A 12873-nucleotide genomic window follows, 5' to 3' on the forward strand; every position below is an offset into this window, starting at 1 on the left:
ATAGTATTACAGCCCAAAGAACGCCGTCGAGTCTTGGACTTCCGGTTCGTTGGCTGGTTTGGCTCTTCTTGACTGCGGCGTTCTATGAAAATAATTATATATAATCTCACATTCTGAAAATTCTATAACAAAAATAGCTCATTAGGTTAGCTCTGCTGAATAACGTTGTCCTTTCGAGTTCAGAAATCCCTACTTGTGAGACGTCGGCTAGGGTCAGCTGGTTGGATGACCACGCCCCTTGTCGAGATGAAGTAGGTCTATTCCACAGCTTGATTTCGTCGCGGTTTGCTTGATCTGAGTTGGTTAATAGAATTTCTTGTGTGCGGGCCGTTCGTTCAGTTGGTAGAGTGCTTGCCTCGCATGTAGGATGCTCGGGTTTCAAATCCCGGGTGCCGATATGTCTGACTGATGAGCCCAAATGAGGGTGAAACTCGAGTCTTAGACTTCCGATTCGTTGGCTGGTTTGGCTCTTAAAGGCTGCGGCGTTCTTTGGGCTGTGGAAATAATTATATATATATATATATATATATATATATATATATATATATATATATATATATATATATATATATATATATTAGCCATGAAAATAATTATAGCAGAGAAAGGTTCGGGGCGTCTTTTCTGTGGGAATCAGGTTGCAGAGAAAAGAAAAGGGCAGCAGAGAAGATGACAGGGGCATCACCTACTAGGCTTCAAATCCGGTTTTGAATCTTATCAAAATAAGATAAACCGCGCTTATGTTCCTTGCGACGGAATCTACAACGTGTTGGGTTCCTACGTCTTAAAACATGTGTAAAACCTGTTTAACGTTACTGTTGTACTCAAAGATCTGACCTGAAAAGAAAGTTTATAGTTAAAAGCAAGAATATTTCAATCCAAATGAATTGCACATTTTAAAACATTTTAATTATTTTATAGACATTGAAGTTTTTTATTTGTAGTTCACAAATCACCACGAACAAAATACAAAATAAAGTTAGTTGTTATGGAAAAGTTATTGTTCTTTACTCTTTAAATGGAAAACTTTTCGTTTTTTACTTGTTTAATACTGTTTCTTTTGTTTCTTAAAATATCTCTCTGCTTTATGCAAAATACAAAATTTAAAACGAAAAAATAAAAACATATAAAAATACGTTTGTTTGTGTGTATTCATATCTCATACCGGAAAGATGAATAGTTAGTTGCACACAAATCATAACTGGAAGAAGTGAAATTCTTTCATAGTTTATATCCGAATGGCAAGTAGGCAATCGTCTGTCTCCAACTTTTTTTTTGTTTTGGTTTCATCAAAATCAACATTTAGTTAAATATTTCTGACTTGTCGTTACTAAATTCTTCATCGTCGTCGTCCTTAGCATTCCACATCGCAGTACCAATAATTTCTTTAATACTTACAATTGCCTCCTGAAAAAATTAAATTTAAAAAGTATTTTCAAAAAATTCAATTTTTTTTTATTAGAGTACATACAACTTTAATAAGATTTGATATAGAATTAACTTGGACATTCATAGCTAAACGTCGAAACCTGAATATATTACAATTAGAAAGAATACACCAAAAATAAATAAGAATCAAACATCCAAATTATAATAAAAAGTTAAACGTCGAAACCTGAATATATTACAATTAGAAAGAATACACCAAAAATAAATAAGAATCAAACATCCAAATTATAATAAAAAGTTAGGATCCTTATAATTAACTACTTTATTCATAGTAAAGTAGTATTTAAATGTAGGGATTAATCTCCGATCTTAGATATAATTAATAGGATTTTTTTTTTAATATGAAATATGAGTGTTGAACGTTTATAAAGTAAGTGTACTTTATAATTAGTTTTTTTTACCTTATGGTGTTACGTATAGCGTGTCAGGAAGCGATGAAAAGAAATCAAATAAAGTGTTCGATCGCCAATGTGAGAGATGAAAATACAAATATTTATTTTAAAACTATATATATATATATATATATATATATATATATATATATATATATATATATATATATATATATATATATATTCCAAAGATGAACGACTGGCGGATTCAATACAATGAAACTACTGGTTCGTCTTTGGAATATGTATATATAGTGTTTAAATAAATATTTGTGCGCGTATATATATATATATATATATATATATATATATATAAATATATGTGTGTGTGTAGTAGTAGTAGTAGTAGTAGTAGTAGTAGTAGTAGTAGTAGTAGTAGTAGTAGAGATTTAGAAGGCTATCACAATGCGAGGAATGAGATATAGTTGGTGTTGGTTTAAGAAGACGAAAACAAATGGCGATTTACAAATCAATAAGTACATACATATATGCCTAAATATATACATATATTTATTTAATTGTATTTGTATTTAGACGTATATGTATGTACTTATTGATTTGTAAATCGCCACTTTTTCGTCTTCTTTCAACAACACCGACTATATCTCATTCCTCGCATTGTGATAGCCTTCTTAATCTCTACTACATACCTATCCCACACAATGCTCCAGGCAAACTACATATCAATTCTATATATATATATACATATATATATATATATATATATATATATATATATATATATATATATAACTAAAATAATTAGCTTCGAAATGCCATGGCGTAACGACGTTTTTTCTATAATTTCTCGTTAAATTTTCCTTATTGTTCTGATGATATAAGCTTATATATAATTTTTTTCTTCATCTTTAATACGAAGTACATTCAATATATTCCCAGACTGTTTTTTTGTACAGCAGTAATTTGAATACACCTTACTAAAGCCTGACTATTACAGCTGGTGAATTTCAAGCAGCTTGGACGTGAGGATACTTCAGGAGAACGATATGCAATACGATTCTGTCTTAAACTTGAAGAAAAGGCCACATAAACATATGGAATGCTTTAAACTGCTTTTGGATCATCTTAAATCAAGCATCAGTTTTTGAATGGCATAAGAGATTCAAGGAAGAGAGGGAGTTTGTGGGGGATGATGGGGGATGTGGGAGGAGTAAGGAAGTCAGAACATCAGATTTGATTGGCCAAATAAAGGATTTAATGGATAGGACGGTCGTGTGTCTATAGAGACAATAAGTGCACTGCTGGATGTCAGTGTGGAAACTGTACACAAAATTATTCGTGGGGAACTGAAGATGCAAAAGATGTGTGCGAAGTTTGTCACAAGGATGCAATTCACAACTCCATCCTTGTCACAGATTATTTGGTCAAGATGGGCATCAAGACAGTTCCTCGCCCTACCCATAGTCCAGATGTTGCTCCCTGTAAATTTTGGTTATTTTCTAAACTCAAGTAAAACCTTGGATGTTGTCAGTATGAGACAATTGAGGAGATGAAAGAGGCTGTGATGAGGGTCATTGACACGCTCACACAAGAGGACTTCCACGCACACAAGTGTACTATCAATAAATGTACCCATACAAAAGTGTTTGGAAACTTATTGAAGGCACCATGTATATATATATATATATATATATATATATATATATATATATATATATATATATATATATATATTATATATATGTGTGTGTGTGTGTGTGTGTGTGTGTGTGTGTGTGTGTGTGTGTGTGTGTGTGTACTTATATTTAAAAGCATTTTACCTATGTATGTAACGGTGTGTGTGTCTGTGTACGTGATTTCGTTCCGTATGGACTCCAAAACAGTTGGGCCGATAGTTTTCATGAATGGCTCCTACCCTCTTCCCCCCCCCCCTTTGCATGAAACAAAATCAATTAAATTACATTACAACCCCATACATCTAGCAATTGTCTTCCAAAATTCGTACTGATAAGTTAATTAGTTTAGAACTGAATTCTTCGCATTAATTATAAAAACATATGCACATACTAAAGTTTATATAACTAGAGATGCCTTTATATATAACCAGAGATGTCTTTGTGTGATAGATATATAGATGATGACGGCTATAAGTATACGATTATCACATATGTGTGTACGAGTATGTGTATTTAACGATCACGTGGGTGGGTGTGTGGATTGGTTCTGTTGTTCCATAACTTCATACAGTACCTTAAAGTTTGAGATTCCTTGCATTTTAGGGGATGAGACTTCTTGGTGAAGAATGTTTAAAGTTCGGCCAAATGATGTAAAGCACTTTGGAAGTTCATCACTAACAACTCTGAAACAAACAAAATCGACACGTATGCGTTATATGTTTTTACAGTCGTTTTGATAGATTTTTTTATATTTATATAAAAGTCATTGAACAAACGTGTGTATCTTTTCTCATTATTTGTGAAAATGTCGTCAAACTCGTTAAATGTTTCTATTAGTTTAGATAGATTTGTTAAATAAGTGTAAAGTATTTTTTTTAAGTAATTTGAAAAGCAACTCTGGCACACTGGAAAGCAATTACAGATTAACATTGCACGCTATTCGTTTCTAATATTTGTTCAGCGTGTATGCATACAAATTTCATAACAAGTAAAGTGTAAAGTTTTGCTGTCTCCATTATTAGCTGATGTATTAGTCTTCCATCTAAGTTGCAGCCAGACCGAGTATAAAGACAAGATGAGCCTTGAATAAATACAAAAAGATAGTATTCGAAACCCAAATTAGACCCCTTCGGTAGGTTTACATACTGGCTTATACGAAGAATGGTGCAGCATCCTCAAGTGATGTTATTTTTATTAACAGCACTAAGCTGGAGACTCCACCAGATTAGATTAATTCGTATCCTGGAATCCGATAAGACCAAGAGCTCACAAAAAATATATACGATAACATATTTAATTAGTCAATTAGGGAGAAGAAAAGAAATGAGATCCTTTTGTTTCTGAGAACTTCGACTCAAGTAAAATTTCAAAAACAGAGAAATGAAATGACAGAAATATCAGACTTCATCCCAGTTTTATCTATTTCCGCCATAGAATGACAAACAGATTTAAAGAGGCAATAAAAATGAATCAGTTTCATTTCGTAATATACGATTTCGAGTTATTTCACTCAAGGCAGAAAACCAGGATTAAAAATGTTGTTATTCAAACTTCAATTGGTCAGTTTCCCCACAGAGAGAAATCGGGATATATTTTTTTTTTTACTCGGAAAGTCTAAAGGTAATTCTTTCGCTAAAAATAATCACAATTACGATAATGACTTACAAAAGTCCTAGATGGCCACGGTAGAGGTAGTCGATTAACATAAACACTGTGCCTTGCTTTTCCTGTAAAATAATAAAATAAAACCACATTCATTTCATTCAAAAAAATAACAATAAATTACACAAACATTCATTGAAACACATGCACAAACACATGCTAATTTACACATGTACACTCATATGTACACACACCCACACACACACATACATACATATATATATATATATATATATATATATATATATATATATATATATATAAGTATAGGTTTATAAAAATTATGTATGTTTATATAAATGTATTATATATATTATACATATATATATACATATATATATATATATTACATATTATATATATATATAATATGTAATATATATATATGTAATATATATATTACATATTATATGTATGTATAATATATATAATATATTTATATAAACATATATAATTTTTATAAACCTATACTTATATATATATGTATGTGTGTGTGTGCATATGAGTGTAAATGTGTGAATATATATATATATATATATATATATATATATACTAAAATTATATATGTATATAGATATATAGATATATTGTTTGTTTTTTATTTTAATATTTTTATGAATACAAACGTCTATTTTGAACTCTGTCAAGACAGGATAAGCTGCATCTAGCAGATCCTGCCCAGATGTGGCACTCCATCCTTTGACGAACTTGGCTCTTATACAGGTAGAAAATTGCACCAGCAGTGAAGTATATGCTGAAGCGGGAGAACGATACCACCATGTTTCCAGCAGCTTTGTGAACGGATTTGATGCATATGTTCCATCTCAGATCAGAAGTAAAAGCCAGATCCAGAACCTTGTCAACACATGGAGTCTCCCCAAGGCGAGAGCCATTCGTTCCAATTGATAGCAGACGGGGATCAGAATGTTGATGTAAAGATAGAAGCTTGATTTTCGATACATTAAAATTAACCAGCCACCTCTTTCCCCATTGCACTACGTGCTCAAGATCAGAGTAGAGAGAATCAGAGAGAACTTGGTCGTTTACTGCCTTTGATTTGTTGGCAAAGATAGAAGTGCCGTCAGCATAAATGTCTACGAATGATCTTAGGATGTGATTTGGGAGATCATTGATTTGGATCAAGAAGAGAGTTTGGCCCGTGATGGACCCCTGAGGGACTCCAGCATTAATACTACGAGCTTCTGGTTTCTGCCCATAAACCACTATTCTTGTGAACCTAACAGAGAGAAATGATTTAATAATTTAAAAGATATTTCCAGCTATACTGTAGCTGGAGATTTGTAGAGCGACACTCTTTTTAGCCAGTCTATAAACCCTTCCTTGTCTATATAGTCCTGGGTGGAGTCATCTAGAAAATACTTGGAACGCTGTTAGTTTGTTCATTCTTCCAGTTTTTGTTTGTTTTTTTGTTTTTTTTCGTGAAAATGTTTTAGTGTACTTCGGCTTCATTTTGGGGCAATTTTCGTAGCACACTTTTTTTCTGATGATGTCTCTATTTTAAGACAGTCTTGTCCAAAATTTCTGGCCAGTTTCGTGATGGAGGTTGTTCTGCTGACTCTTGTTTTGTGATGCTGATGAACCATTTTGAGGTTTCGATTCTTGGAGCTCTTCAGATATTGTCACAATAGCAACATGATACTAATTGTCACTTTCTAGGAAACTCATACCTCCTACTGCTCTTGATGTATACAGCCTAGGCAGACACTCGTTTATGTATGTTATATTCTGTACAGTGTCAACATTTTCATCGCTTTACTCTCTAGTTCAATTATGTCCCTTTGTGTCATGTAAACAATACTAAAGATGTATGTTAATTGATTAATGGCAGTTAACTTGTTCTTGATTATAAGCTCTGTTTTACAGATTTCCCTTACACGTCATAAATATTCACTGCCATTTTTTTCATCTTGCATACTGAATTGAATTCTTATTTTCTACACTAAGATATTTGCATTTTTCCTGTTCTTCTAGATCCTTGATATCAGTATTATCATCAAGCTGTATGATTTCTGTTTGGAATTCTTTCCAGCTTTGATGGAGTACTTGGCACATCCAACGTCCAAACCAAACTTCATTCTATTTTCTGTACGACCTGCAATAGTCGACTTAAATGAAGAAAATATTATGGACTCTTTTGTTCGGGTCTTGTTAGCGGTCTATCTCCAGTTGTAGTCACTCCATTTTTTATTGAGTAGGTTGCTTAACAGACCTATCATCAGATAAAAGACTATATATATATATATATATATATATATATATATATATATATATATATATATAGGAAATAAAAACAGAAAAGAAATAAATACCTATATTATTTTCGTATTGTTCTTTTATCCATATATCATATATATATACATGTATATATATATATATATATTTATTATTTTTAAAACAGTAATCTACGTACACGCGTGTTTCAAGGTTTTTACCTCTCATCAGCGTAGTTTAACGGTTTCTAGGGATCGAACCTCAGACCATGTTTACCACAGTCCGGTGCCTTAACCGTTAGGCCATAATCCCTATATTAATTATACTGTTTATTTTTATCGCTTATAAATTTGATGAGAGGTAAAAACCTTGAAACACGCGTGTACGTAGATTACTGTTTTAAAAATAATAAATAAATAAAAATGTTATATACGTCCAAATTAAAAAGGGCGACTTTCTAAGTAAATAAAAAAATGAGCTTTGAGGCTGATCCAATATTAACCGTATGTATCGCTTGAAAAATAACAACAATAACAAAATCTAAATTTATAAGCGATAAAAATAAACAGTATAATTAATCTAGGGATTATGGCCTAACGGTTAAGGCACCGGACTGTGGTAAACATGGTCTGAGGTTCGATCCCTAGAAACAGTTAAACTACGCTGATGAGAGGTAAAAACCTTGAAACACGCGTGTACGTAGATTACTGTTTTAAAAATAATAAATAAATAAAAATGTTATATACGTCCAAATTAAAAAGGGCGACTTTCTAAAGTAAATAAAAAAATGAGCTCCGAGGCGGCGCCAATATTAACCGTATGTATCGCTTGAAAAATAACAACAATAACAATATATATATATATATATATATATATATATATATATATATAAAATATATATTATTATGTGCTGACTATAATTTGACACAGGATCGGTGAATTTATTTGCGGGGGATTCTTCTCTAGAGCAACAGTCCTCCGCATGTCATAGGTATTCGATGAGGCTTGGTATAAAGCTCTACTCCACAAGACATCTAGCTATGAATTATTTGGAAACGTCTTCTCAACCATAAAATCCTTTCTCTGATAGGTTCAGACAAGTAGTAATTCATGGGCAGAAGTCCGAAACTCACTGGTGTGCACCAGGGATTAATCCGAGGCCTAACACTCTTTCTTATCTTCGTCAGTGATCTCCCAAATCAAATTCAGAGTTCATTTGTTGGCATAAACGCATAAATTATAAAAGCCAAGTACGTCCAAGGATGGAATACTGCTACCATATCTGGGCAGGAGCTGCTAAAAACAGCCTATCCGTGCCTTGACAGAGTACAAAATAGACTTCGTGGCTTAGTGGGGGATGCCCTTTTCCCTTCCCTACAACCCCTCTCCCACAGAAGAGACGTTGCAAGTCTTTCTTTGTTTTATCGTTATTTCCATGGCAGGTGCTCGTCTGAACTCCAATCTCTGGTCCCCCCCTCGCCAATCTTTTACAAAAAACACCCGTTTAGCTGAATCCACTGCCAAAAACTTTCCCCACTCCTTATCTATGCCTAAATCAAAACGTAGATTCCATGAACAAAGCTTCTTTCTTAGAACTGCACGCCTGTGGAACTCTGTTCCGTCTGCCTGCTTCCCTCCTGACTACAACTTGGATGTCTTCAAGTCCAACGTAAACAAATTCCTGGTGAACAACCCCCTTAAGTAGACACTCTAAATATCCATACTAACATACTGTACACACAATAGCCCTTATCCCTGAGTGGCTTCCGGGCCTTGATAAGTGGTGACCACCTTGTAAAAAAAAAAGGCGACACTATCATCTATGACAAAACTTCAAATGTCAGCAACGACCAAGATCGGTTGTCTCTCTCCTCTGACCTTGAGCATAGAGTGCAATGGAGTAAAAATTTTAATTCATCCAAAACTAAGCTTTTATTCATAACAAACAGTTTGATCCCCACTTGGCCCCAATTAAAATGAATGGCTTTCGTCTCGAGTAAGCACTCGGCTTTGACAAGCTTTTGGGACTGAACTTAATTCCTGATCTGACCTGGAAAACTTACATCAAATCTGTTGCGAAAGTTGTTGGAGAAATCATCACATCATTTTACCGCTACAGAAGGTATCAACTCCTGATGCAATCCTCTACCTGTACCAGAGCTAAATAAGTGCTAAAATGGAGTACTGTTACCACTTCTGGGCAGGACCTGCTTGGAGAACCCTCTCCTGCTTTGACAGGGTTCAAAACCGCTTTCGAAACATAGTAGCTGTTGTCCTTTCCTTCTCGCTGCAACCTCTTTCTCACATAAGAGATGTTGCAAGCCTCTCTACTCTATCGTTATTTTCATAGTAAGTGATCATCTGAGCTTCAATCTACGGTACCCCCCCACCTGCGATATCCATTTAGTTACAATCACTATCAAAAATCCCCCCACTCTATATCTGTAGAACTGCCTGCAGGACTCTGGTCACGGGTCTGGTTTCAAGTTAATTACAACATGGTCGGTTTCAAGTCCAATGTAAACAAATGTTTTGAGCTGCCCCTTAAACAATCAAATTCTGCCAAATTTCCACCACTAACGATCGTCAGGCTGTAGTCTCACTGACCACCTTACACTCATTAACTCTTATCTTCGAGTGACCTTCAAGCCTTTGCGAGTGATATGGCGCCTTTTCAAATAATAATAATAATAATAATAATAATAATCTCATAGTTATCACTACGATTATTAATATTGCTGTAGGTATCATGAGTTTGGCTTTTATAGGACATAACCATTTGATCTATGCATTTTAAAGACAGTTATCAAGAAAATATTTATATAATATATATCCATAAATACATACCTTGATATCATAACCTATCCCGTGGGCGCGGCACAATTGAAATAATACACTGTAGTGAATTATTGATAGGTTGGAATGATACATTTTGGTGCTCATAACTCCAAATCTGCGAAGCGACTGCAAAAAAAACGGGGGGGTGATTGTGTGATGAGATTTTTTTAAGTGTAAAATAAGTGATATTTTTTCTTTGATTTAAAAATCAACAAAATTATAGCATGTTTATTTATAGAAACATTATTGGCTAGATACATGTTTCAGCTGCAATTCTTTAATAAAATCAGTGTCATTGGACTAGATTTTTGTAAAATGATTCGACGAAGAATCGAAAACGCTTGTTACACATACCGGAACAAACATTTTAACTCAACAAAGTTAATTAGAAAAATTTAAATAATAAAAAAATAGAATTGAAAGGAAGAATCTTATTTTTAACAATGTTTGCTTGGATGAGAAAATGTTGCGTAAATAAATTAAATATATATATATATATATATGCATAAGGAACTTTGTCTAGGTGTGTGTGTGAGAGAGAGAGGGAGAGAGAGTTCGTCCCCTATGGACTCCAAAACAGTTTGTGTGCCTGTAATGTTCTTAGATAGGTGTTGTATTGGAACGTCTTTGATAAGTATCAATAATTGAAAAAATCCGATTAAAAGGAACAGGGGATTTCGACCAAAGTTGATGTCTTACATCACAAGTGCATTTGAGAAGTTTTATTACCGCACAAGTAGAAAGACCCGGCATATAAAATCAACAAAGGTTTCTTTGATCTGGCAGGGGTGCGTTGGAAATGAACGTGTCTGCTTAAAACACAACTGAACCATGATACTTAACTTTTGCATTTTAAACTTTAATTAAATAACATGATATAAAATAATTTTATAAAATCAACAGTAGGCTCTCTATAGTGCAATGAAACTTTATAGTGCAATGTTAGTAAGATTATATATATATATATATATATGCATGCATGTATGTATATATATATAGTAAGATATATATATATATATGTATGTATGTATATTAAATATATATACATGTGTATGTATATATATTAATATATATATATATATATTAAGATATATATATATATAGATATATATATTAAGATATATATATAGTAAGATATATATATATATATATATATATATTTCCGTTTGAAATAGCATATATATATACTAGACCAGACTACCCGTAACCCGTTGGGTCAGTATCTTATATTAGATATGGAATTAATGTATGAGCATGACACTTGTGACGTAAAGAAAATAGTTTTTTTTTGACATAACAGAAACATTTCTATGAAAGTATATTAAAATGAAAAAGAATATAGATAGATTTCTATGAGTCGTTCCGTTTATAATTTTTTTATTTTTGAAAAAAGAATACAGCCATTGAATTATAAGTGGTTTGCCATACTTATAGGTAAATGTGCACTGAACAGATACCATAATACTTCAAGTTAAATTCAAATTTTGATATATCTTTTAATTTAAACGCGAAAAAAAAAACAATTGAGACGCTAAAAACGTACGCAGTAAAACAATACGTTTTATTGTCGCGTTTATTATCTATTTGTAACGCAAATGAAAAAAACATATTTTCGGGGTTATTTATGTTGTTAGTGTAGAAGAAAATGTATGAATGTTTTTTAAGAAATGTGTATTAAAAATGGAGAATAATTTTTTTTTTTTAAATGAAGGCGGTGTGTAAATCGCCGTTGTAAAATGCTCTTATGGTTGCCAACGGGTTAACATAGATTTACTTGTAAGAAAATTGCGTTAAAATAACTTAAACGTAATACGGAAATGAACGATGTAAAAGAATGCAGAAAGTATTAACAATTGTTTATCTGGATAATTTAAACGCGAAAAAGAACACAATTAGTATGCTGAAAACGTACACAGTAGAACAATACGTTTTATTGGCGCGTTGATTATCTGTTTATGTACGCATGCGCAACTGGAAGTCGTAAACCGGATGTTGGGTTACAACACCCGTTATAAGGTCATTTCTGTTTTATAATTACATATATATATATATATATATATATATATATATATATATAAGAGCAAATAGTTAATAAAACATGTTAAAAACACTTTGAAAAAGTGTTAAAAACATATTTACTTTGGAAAGGAAACACTAAATAAGTGGATAGTCCTTAATCCGCAGGAGTTTCGGAGAAATACTTTCCTTCTCATCAGAGGGATTTAGCAAAATGCGGGATCGGATTTTGCTTGAAAAAGTATTTGATGAAACTACAAGTAAGTCAAAGATCTTACTTCATAACAAAAAGTTAAGCAGAGGGAATAGGGTGAAGAAAAAAGTGATTTCACGTGAATAGATGGTCTGGTGAAAGGTAAAGTATCCAATGACGGTAAAATCCAAAAATGGAATTCCAAGAAAGTTAGTTAAATTTCCATTCGCACAAGTAAAATCCAAGGGAATCGCGTAATTGGAAGATGGTTCAAAATAATCCAAAAGGCCGAAATCCGTGGAATAATTCACAAATATGTACAAGGAAAAGGGGAAAGAATTCCAATAACATAATTAAAAGAAAAATAAGAAATGCGTTAGACTCGGCTACCGAGGCAAGGCATAATTAAGAAAAATGAGTGAAGAAGATGAGAAAAAAATATTATAAGCTCTAT

The 12873-nt window shown here is 32.7% G+C and overlaps 1 protein-coding gene across 2 annotated transcripts in view; it reads right to left on the reverse strand.

Annotated features, from left to right (window-relative positions):
* Positions 1–885: 885 nt before the first annotated feature.
* LOC145267223 (IQ domain-containing protein H-like) overlaps positions 886–12873 on the reverse strand; it is a 259132-nt gene continuing 247144 nt past the window's right edge. For both annotated transcript variants that reach the window (XM_080123287.1, XM_080123285.1), the window contains 4 exons: positions 10220–10336; positions 5144–5205; positions 4053–4161; positions 886–1407 (listed from right to left, as the gene is read on the reverse strand). In XM_080123287.1, coding sequence (XP_079979413.1) covers positions 1303–1407; positions 4053–4161; positions 5144–5205; positions 10220–10336 — 393 coding nt within the window. In that variant the 3' untranslated portion in view covers positions 886–1302. The remainder of the gene's footprint in view (positions 1408–4052; positions 4162–5143; positions 5206–10219; positions 10337–12873) is intronic.

Source organism: Euprymna scolopes, chromosome 4, assembly GCF_053919585.1.
Source record: "Euprymna scolopes isolate OS-2025 chromosome 4, ASM5391958v1, whole genome shotgun sequence".
Classification (NCBI taxonomy): domain Eukaryota; kingdom Metazoa; phylum Mollusca; class Cephalopoda; order Sepiida; family Sepiolidae; genus Euprymna; species Euprymna scolopes.